The sequence below is a fragment of the Branchiostoma lanceolatum genome, chromosome 3 (genome assembly GCF_035083965.1).
Source record: "Branchiostoma lanceolatum isolate klBraLanc5 chromosome 3, klBraLanc5.hap2, whole genome shotgun sequence".
In the NCBI taxonomy this organism is placed as follows: domain Eukaryota; kingdom Metazoa; phylum Chordata; class Leptocardii; order Amphioxiformes; family Branchiostomatidae; genus Branchiostoma; species Branchiostoma lanceolatum.
Window position 1 is genome coordinate 27,032,498 of NC_089724.1, and position 9,392 is coordinate 27,041,889.

Consider the following 9,392-nt stretch of genomic DNA (forward strand, 5'->3'; position numbering starts at 1 on the left):
CAATGAGAAGTAGATTTTGAATACTCAGTAACTCAAATAATTATGAAAGAAGTTGGAAAATGTAAATAAGATCTTTATATGGACCATGTAATATGTATCATCATCATCATCATATCGGGCAGCTTGCCCGGACTAGGGTTGCTCTTTCCCTCCAGGCAACACGGTCCGCCATAAGTTGGTCTAGATGTTCAGACCTCGCTCCTACATCCCCAGCAAGTTGGTCTATGTAGGTCCTTTGGGGTCGCCCGACAGAGCAATGCCCATGAGTTGGCGCCCAGAGTAGGAGTTCGCTTACTAGCTCTTCTTTGTTTCTGTAGCTGTGTCCTGCAAACCGTACCCTTCTCTCTCGTATGGTTGACAATAGGGATGGTAATATTATCTTTTTTAAAATGATATTCAAAAGACTTGTTTTGAAAGGCCTGCTATGCACCAGTTTGTACAACAATAAGTAACATAAAGAAAGTCAGGCAATTGATGAATAAGAATTTCACAACTTCAACCTTACAAATGGTGAAGCCTCCCAATTTGACCTACATGTAGGCCACTACTTAACTACTGTAAATGCATTTAAGTTTGCGTGGTTTTTATTTCGCGGTAGGGAGAAAATGGAGTGTCCGCTGTGGTTTTAAGTTCACGTTTGAAACAATAGTAGCGCTACAGTCATAGGTGGGCAAAATGTTTTGCAGTGGTTTTAAGTTCGCGGCGAAAACGGTGAACATAAAACCATCGCAAACATTTCTGAATTTACTGTACCTTATGTCCTCAAAACCTCTTAGTTTTGAGCCTTGCACAACACAAGTGCCCTTACAAGAGTGGTGGGTAAGGTGAATGATATTCAACACAGCACGGCCAATGTACCCTACAAAAGCACAGTGCTCAGACTCATACCAGTAGCATGCAAAATTGGTATTCAGAATACATGCAGCTAGCCTGGGATTCAAACCACCAACCTTGTTGTCCAGGGGCTAGATTGCTAACCGCTACACCAAAACACATCCAACCTTGTGACCAGGGGCAAAATTGCTAACCACTACACATTATAAGGGTATGTATGGGGGTTATGTGTGGTCAGCATTCTGCCTGGTGCAGGGGTATGTATGGGGATCATGTGTGGTCAGGGTTTCTCCGTATGCAGGGTGGTTTCCCGATGGCTGGCGTGACGAAGCGTTCGCGTCGTCGCAGCCTGGCCATGATGTCCTGTATGTCCTTGGGCCAGTAGAAGATGGTGGTGTTGTGGAGCCATCTTGGAACGCATTCTCGCGAAAAACCTGCAAACAAATTTGCCAGTTTTATTGTACGTTAACAATGACATATGACATATCACAGTATGGTTTCAGTTTCAAAGTACCAAGAATTACATGTAATAATACTATACACATTTCAATGAAATTTGAATTGCGAGAATTATACATTTTAAGCTTTGAGAGAATATAATAAACAAACATCCAGCCAACTTGAGAAAATAGAACCTCCTTTATAAGGTTAATACATTGCTAGTTGAGATCCTAGTTCAAGTTCCAGACGGAAACACAAAGTACAGACAGTTTCTCATACATCAGAATAAATACCATAATTCATGTGTGACAAAAGTCCATTCCAAGTCACATTGAGGGTTTTTCAAATAGTATTTGTAATAATTTTGAATTAGTTTCCACAGATGAATATCTAAGTCACAATAATTCTAAACCTTTAAAAAAATTCAATATACTGCAGATCACTTTAATATAGCGGCAGGAAAATATAGCAGCTGGGGGAAAATGGAGTAGGTCACGGCACTTAATTTTAACAGTGGGAACAAACATTACTGTCTCAAATATAAGTCATCAAATATTTGCGATGATGAAATTTTAGCTGTTGATTAGTGACCGTTAAATCAGCCAAAATTAAGTTACACTTAACAAATCAGGAATTACAGTATTTGAACATATTTGAATATTGAATATTGAACTACTGTAATTCACTTTATCTTCACGGTAGCAAAATTTCACGGTTTAAGGAAAATTGACATTTTCACTGAACTATAACTTCACCGTGGCGGCAAGTGATTTACATGTGTGAAGGAATCATAGATAATTACAACAGGTTTTTCACGGTGATGATAAGTTCACGGTACAGAGGTGAACATAAAGCTACAGTGAAAGAAACAAGAATTACAGTATTTAGGAGACATTTTGAAAGAGCAAACACAATGACGTACCATCAAAGAGGATGGGGATGAAGCGATAGTTGCAGGCCCTGTTGTCCAGGTACTCAGTCTGGAGGGACCTGTGGATGTAGAGAGTGTTCAGTCCTGCCTCACTAGTACCGTCGCTCTCCTTCTCCACGTCTGCCATGTACTGCGGACTGCAGATGATGATCACAAACGCTGCCTGGGAAGGGAAAAATATGACCTGTTATACGTGTACTTGTTGGGTACTGTAAATGCATTTAAGTTTGCATGGTTTTTATTTTGCGCTGAGAAAAAATGGAGTGTTCGCTGTGGTTTTCAGTTCCCGGCAGCGTTATAGTCACATTCTGTTACAGTATTGGACAAAAATGTTTGCTGTAGTTTTAAGTTCGCAGTGAAACGGTCGCCGTGAAAAACGCAAAAATAAAGTTACTGCACACATTTCTGCATCAGGAGAGCTATATCATCAAAAATGTAACAGCAAAGGTACCGACAATACGTCAAACATTAAAACATTCGTTCAGGATTGAATCTTTGGGTGTAATACTTGGGGATTACAACAGTCAGAAAGATTGTCCGCTTGCCAGGTACGATGATGCACTACACAAGTGATCATGACCTAGCAAGTCTTGCAGAGGCAAGCCTAGGCTTTTAGCTAGGATTTATAGACAAGGGGTCCAAAAGTGGTAATGTAACATGTGTATGTAATTACCAGGGAAACATGGGGTCCTCTGTGCATCAAGCTGAAAAATAGGATGTCCAAGTTCTTTGTTATCTTAGTATCATGCGTCCAAAAGACGCATGGACGCATGCCTAGCTAAAAGCCTGGGCAAGCCACCCGGTACAAAGCAAGAGATTTTTCTCAATCACCAACCTACCATACCCTCTAGCCAGTTGTGTATTTCCTTGCAAGCAGTCTCTTAGCTTCCCATATGAGTTTTACTCATCGATAAGCTACTATACAGTTTGCATAATATGTACATGTACATTGTATGTGTACTTCAGTCCTACTCACTTTCTTGATTCTGCCATCCAGCCATCCCATCTTGTCGATGCCAGCAAAGTGTCGCGCAAACATGTCCACCTCCACAAAGAACCCTTCCGCAAACAGCTTCTTGGCCATGTCTAAGACTCGCATGAGGTGCACCTCGTTGTCTTGGGAGTAGGTGATAAAAATCCTCTCGGACGTTGCTGGAAGAACAGTGGTGTTTATTCGTTCATTTATTTATTTTCTGTCATTTTTATTGCTCAGCTCAGTGATTAACACTGCTTTGAAGTGGGGCCCTGTGTCATGATTGAATAAAACAAGTAGCATATACACAGTCAAATACAAACAAAAATTTTAACATATTATAGATAATAACAATAATGGTAAAGATGATTTTCAACCATCAAAACAGTCTCGAACATCTTTTCTAATCTAAAGAAAATTGTTCCAAAGTTAACAACACATATCATTTTTCAGATTTTCACGAGATTTAACTGTCAGTGTCAATGCTAGCAATTCAATTTGGAGAATACTTAACCTTCTCCCTGCTGCCTATGTAACCAATAGAGAATGCCAAACACTTAAGTATGCTAAAGGTTAATGAAGACCACCAGGCAAACAGTAAAATCAAGAAGGAATACCTAAACACACAAAAAGGTTTTTATTTATTTATCTATATATCTTAAGGGTACGTAGTCCCTTCAGTTAACTGATTTCCAAGGGAGCCCTTGAAAATATGAACTGCATTACTTATTAATAAGTAGATTTAGACTTAAAATTTACCTGGTATAGGGTCGGGTGCTATTGGAGGGTAGTTGACAGACAGAGAGCGGGTACAGTTGACGGCCGGTACTCCGTTCTGCATCACTGCTCCCCCGGGAATTCCCGCCATCAATCCCGGAGCGGCGTTGGGCGGCATGGACATGGCCCGAGCCATCTGCGGAGGCGGGCCACTCTCGTTTCTCGACGTGCCGGTGTTGCTGCCGCTGGCGCGAAAGCTGTCGGGAGCTGACGACATGCCTGACTCCGAGCTCGGCCCCGTGGCTGCGTTCTGGGCGTGCTGTTTCTGACTCACGGAGTTTAGCGGTCCGCATGGGGGTGGGGGATATCCGTTGCTGTTGTACATAGGGTATAGTGGAGTGTTGGGTCGATAGGGACCGTTCATTAGTGGTTGGGAGGGGTGTGGAGGAACCCTCATGGGTTGGTCATGAGGTACGTAGGGGTGCCCTCTCCCTCCGCTCGCGGCACCGTTATACTGTGGAATGCCTCTACCGTATGGCATACGGGGAGCACCATAGCCGCCTCTGGGCCTGGCCCCACCGTTCCAACATGCATTTTGATAACCATTCATACCGGCCGGGTTATATTGTTGCGGTCCCATGGCCATATTGTACTGCTGCCCATTGGGATATTGCTGGTTAAGTGGGAAGAAGTCATTACTCGTTAGCGTCCTAGGGTTATCGTCGGACATGAAACTACGGATGGGGGGCAGGTTAGACTGGTTATGATGGCTCTCCTCGCTTGTTGTCAGCATGTCGGTGGAGAGTCCTTGATCACCACGGGAACTCGGAGAGTATGGGTAGGACGCTGGGGATGGAACGCTTTCCGTCTCGTCGTCAAAACTAGTGGAGCGTGGCTCCCTTCTTTCCGAAAACGCAGAGTGTGGTCCCGCACTTTCACCGTTGGTTTGCACGCCGCCTTCAACGTTCGACCTCTGTTGTTCCCCACACTGCATGCTGTCATTTTCCTGCCCTGCTATGTTCAGGGTCAACATCCCAGAGGTCACCGACCTGTCGACCATGCTGGCGTTCTGACCTCTTGCAGACAGACCGCTGTCCATCCCGTTCATGCTGTGATTCTGACTTATAGACATGGCAGCACTGCTGAATGGAACATTTGAATCAGCACCCTGCGGAACGTGCTGCCAGTTTCTGTCTGGCGCAGGCTGCTGCCTTACCCACACGTCCTCCTGGCTGTTCGAACCGTGGCCGTCGTCGGGCGTGTCCTCGCTCTCCACCGGCACGGAGCGCAGGCTACCGTTCTGGCGCTGCGCCAGGGACGCCTCTCCTCCGCTGGGCAGGCTGACGGGGTGGTAGCGGTCGTCGTGTTCGACGGCGGAGGGACTGGGCTTACGCTGCGGGGAGGCTGCAACTTCTGTAAAGAGAGAAACTTCATTTCAAACTCATGCAGGGCTCGAAATAGTGGGGTATGTGCACCTGTGTACACCCAAAATTGGAGCTGTGCACCTAATTCTTGACTGTGGGTGCACCAGTGCACCTAGATATTTTTGTACCCTATAGGGTAACGGTTCTCTTGTACACTAGTATACAGAATATTCTTGAAATGTAAGTATAAAAAACAGTATGATAACCTTTTAGCTGTACTTTATTTAATGTGTTATTTGTTTGAAATTTTGAAAGTTTGCTATAGAATTACATATTGAAGTTCTCAAGAGAGGCAGCAGCGTTAAACTTTGCAATTACGGTATGCTTTGAAGACATTCAACTTTATTTCATCTGGTGCACCTAAAATTCTTTCTGTGCACCCAATTTTTTGAGTTGGGTGCACCAATGCACCTATTCCCAAAAATGAATTTCGAGCCCTGTCATGCAAATTATTTTCTAGTGATTTTGATTTTTGAGAAACAACATCGTGCAAAATACAAGCTAAATTGGCATGGGGAAGGCTAACATCTATAGTTACATGCACCAGGGTACAACAATACTGCAGGTCTAAAGACGAAACTGCTGTTGAATATGGCACACACTACCTTCTGCTGCTTCATCCAGAATGCAGATACAGTCGTGCCGTTCCACCGTGTGGAACACCTCCCTCAGACTGCCCACAGTGACCCCAGCCTTGTGCGAAGCTTGGTTCAGCACCTGCAAGGTCGGGCTGCAGCCCTGGGTCATGCTTTCCACGTGCTGGGGAAGGAAACATGCAAAAATACCTCAGCAAAAATGTCTGGGATTCTATCACAACGTTGCATCCCGTATCACCCTTTTATTTATTTATTTGTCCAAGGTTTCTTGCAAGTTGGATCTCAAAACAACAATTCATAAGCAAAAGGTCAAAAGCATTTAAAATGTATTAATTTAGTACTTTTTAAAAGTATTATCACATGACCCATTTACATTAAATCTACATTACCCTGACATCAGAAGAGTTAGGAGTTGAGTACATTGTATATGGGTCAAGCTTCTTCTACTCAGAGTCCATCATTCCATCAAATGATAGTAAGAATGATACTTTAATAACATCTAGAAAAATTATGGTCATGACATCAATTATTGAATGACAGAAAAGATTTTTATGTCAAACATGAAAAAGATTAGAATCGGGTCAAATTACACCAAGGAAAAAGGGGGAAAAGAAATGTGATATCAATTCAGTTTACTAAAGCCAGCTAATCAGACTGAATTGCTATGTACAGTATTATGTTAATGTATATATTGCAGTGAGTGAGTGGGTGAGTTACTGAGTCAAATGATTTTATACTGTATTTATGCATTGTATTGTATCGCATTAACTATGTATGTATTATGATAGTGTAATGATCTTACTGTATGTTCATCTGTATTTGTGGGTCAGTTGTTACTAGCGAAAGCTGCCTAGGCTGACCCAGTGTAATGACTTGTCTTTCATTGTCAATAAATGCAAATACAAATATATTACCATTACAGGATCGTTGTACCAGGGAAATTCCTCTAGCTCTTTTTGACACTAGTACAATGAATAGTGGATCATGGCTTTACGTCCTGTCCTAAGGACTGCAACCTCTTCCAGTAGCAGGCGTGTTGGGTGAGCACCAACAGCTGGGATTCTGACTCCCGAACTCTAGTCTATATCATCGGACAGCTTTTTCCACCCCGAAATCGGGCCGGACAGCTGTTTCCGCCAATCAGACCGGACAGCTAATTCCAACAACCCATATCCAGAGGCATGGTTGCTTTAACCACTTGAGGACTACACACGCACATACTACAATAGAATAAAATCTAGTTCTGGGCAGAACTGTGTTCCCTTACCCGGATGCTGTCCATACTGAACCCCAGCCCATCAGCGACGTCCCTCCAGTCATGACCGATCGTTGTCTTGGGGTCCAGCTTCTCCGCTAACCGCTTCAGGTACGGCAGTTTCAGCTGGCTGAGATGATGCTCGTCAGCCATCTTGGGGGGTCAACACTGTGGAGATGTCCGAAAATAATTTCATCAGGATGGTAGAACATAGGATAATTGGAGTTTCTTTTAACACAACCACTAACCAGGTAATCTCACCTGCTGACGTTTCTTCAGAGCTTTTGACTGGAGTACTGCTTCTCACCGCTATATGGTAGAAAAAGAAGAGAAGAAATCTGCAGTCACGGACCATATTGCTAGAAACAACTGCGTCATTGACTGGGAGGGGGCCAAAATAATAGACAGCATTCGTTGGATCAAGGAGGCAGTATGGATCAGGAAGTCATCACCAGTGATGAACCGAGACGAGGGGGGATACAAGCTCAGTCACGTTTGGGATTACGTTCTCGCCGCAAAAGCGCCACCTACATCGGCTACTTATAGCGGTGAGAAGCAGAACTCCGGTCAGAAGCTCTGAAGAAGGTGTCTGACAGACACCGAAACGTCAGCAGGTGAGATTACCTGGTTGTGTTAAAAACTCCAAATATCCTGTAGAGACGTCGTATCAACAGTCTAACCTGCAGAATGATATCATTAAGTATATCACTCAATTATATTATTGAATTACCTAGAATTATGATATCAGGTAATTCTGTAAGTTATATTTTACTATTATACTTATCACACATACTTATTATCATTATATATGATGATGATCATTATATATGATACACTGTTGTTAGTTGCAAAAATTTAGATATGAAAAAAAAATACACAACATCAGATCAGTCAGGATTCTGGAAATTTGCCATTACTAGTACTAGTAGGTAAAATTACATTCATGAATTGTTAGATGAGTTCACCATGGAATTAGTTAGCAAAACATTTTTTTCTGGTTTATACGCTGTTTAACTTTACACCCAAGTCTATGTTCATTCATTGTTGTTGTGAAAAAAAGTATAACAGTTACATAATTTGCAAGGATCTTGAGAAAAAGCATATATATATCTATGGTACATGTACAGTCCATGGCTGGCTTTTGCACGGTCACTGCTTAAAAAAGAATAAAAAATGGGCACACAGAACAAAATTGATGGTTAATTTCTTTAGAGTGACAATCAATTTGATCACACAAGATGTCTTGAAAATTCAAACTGAAGAAAAAAAATACTTGATGGAATTTTCCATATTTTACCAATATGGAAAATATTGAAAATTCCATCAGGTACCTGGAATGTTGTCCTAGACAATGCAATCACTACACACCACACATGTTGTGTCCTTCTTACTACTATATTTCACCTTTTCTACAATTAATCTTTGAGGGAACGTTAGCAAATCTTTCACGGCCAATTGTAGCAGAGATTAGTAGCATAATACAACCATGTATTTTTATATCCAGCATAAAACAACTGTTATTCTGTCAATTTTTTGTTAGCTAGTATTCAAAAGTCATCCCCCTTAAAGATAATCAATTTAGGGTGTCTGAACTAAAGATTGACAGTAAACTTGCCCATTGAGCGAAAAATCCTGAAGGCAAATGACAATATAAATCTAGTTAAAAGAATCATATATGAACACCTACCCTATACTGGCTATAGTATACAAACACAATATGCTTGAAACTTCCTAGCTAGAGTGTTGTTAGTAATGTTACTACAACAGCACACGCCTTACATGACTCACGCATCGTAATTAGATGCTGGTCACTACCAGGGTTCAAGGCAGGGCGCAGATCACGTCGGTCAACAAACATTAAGTCGTAACAAAGAAAAACAGCGCCTAAAGATTTTTGCAAAATTTTACTTCCGCCTTTGGGACGCACCAAAAATTGCATCGTCGCCATAATTTTGTTGTATTCCTTTTTTTAACAGGATAAACAGCTTATTTCAGGACATGCGGCCGTTCTTTAGGGTACAACAAGTTAGAAGTGAACCAAAAGGACCTACCTGCATAAACTGAATCACTGTTAGGCTCAAAATATGTGAGAAATTGTTGAAGTCTTCTGGCTGGATCTGAGCAAGTTTCAAAGTTCACTTTGGTCAGGTGAGTATTTTTGGTACAATGGATTTGATTGGTTAAAGGTACAAAGCTTTGACCAATCATGGTGTAGATATCA

At 42.0% G+C, this 9,392-nt stretch overlaps 1 protein-coding gene across 1 annotated transcript; it reads right to left on the reverse strand.

Annotated features, from left to right (window-relative positions):
* Positions 1–733: 733 nt before the first annotated feature.
* LOC136431259 (uncharacterized) lies at positions 734–9,325 on the reverse strand. The gene is made up of 7 exons (XM_066422585.1): positions 9,223–9,325; positions 7,184–7,339; positions 5,926–6,079; positions 3,939–5,309; positions 3,183–3,358; positions 2,198–2,369; positions 734–1,268 (listed from the first exon to the last, which is right to left on the reverse strand). The coding sequence occupies exons 2-7, from the start codon at positions 7,322–7,324 to the stop codon at positions 1,105–1,107; spliced, it is 2,178 nt and encodes a 725-aa protein (XP_066278682.1). The 5' UTR covers positions 7,325–7,339; positions 9,223–9,325; the 3' UTR covers positions 734–1,104.
* Between the last annotated feature and the right edge of the window lie 67 nt (positions 9,326–9,392).

Bases quoted from the DNA above. Each gene is read 5' to 3' on its own strand.
- LOC136431259 (XM_066422585.1), bottom strand. From the start codon at position 7,324: ATGGCTGACGAGCATCATCTCAGCCAGCTGAAACTGCCGTACCTGAAG. The intron at 2,370-3,182 runs GTGAGTAGGACT...TTCCCTTCCCAG, and splicing joins TGGATGGCAGAATCAAGAAA to GCAGCGTTTGTGATCATCAT. The intron at 1,269-2,197 runs GTACGTCATTGT...ATTTGTTTGCAG, and splicing joins CATCCCCATCCTCTTTGATG to GTTTTTCGCGAGAATGCGTT.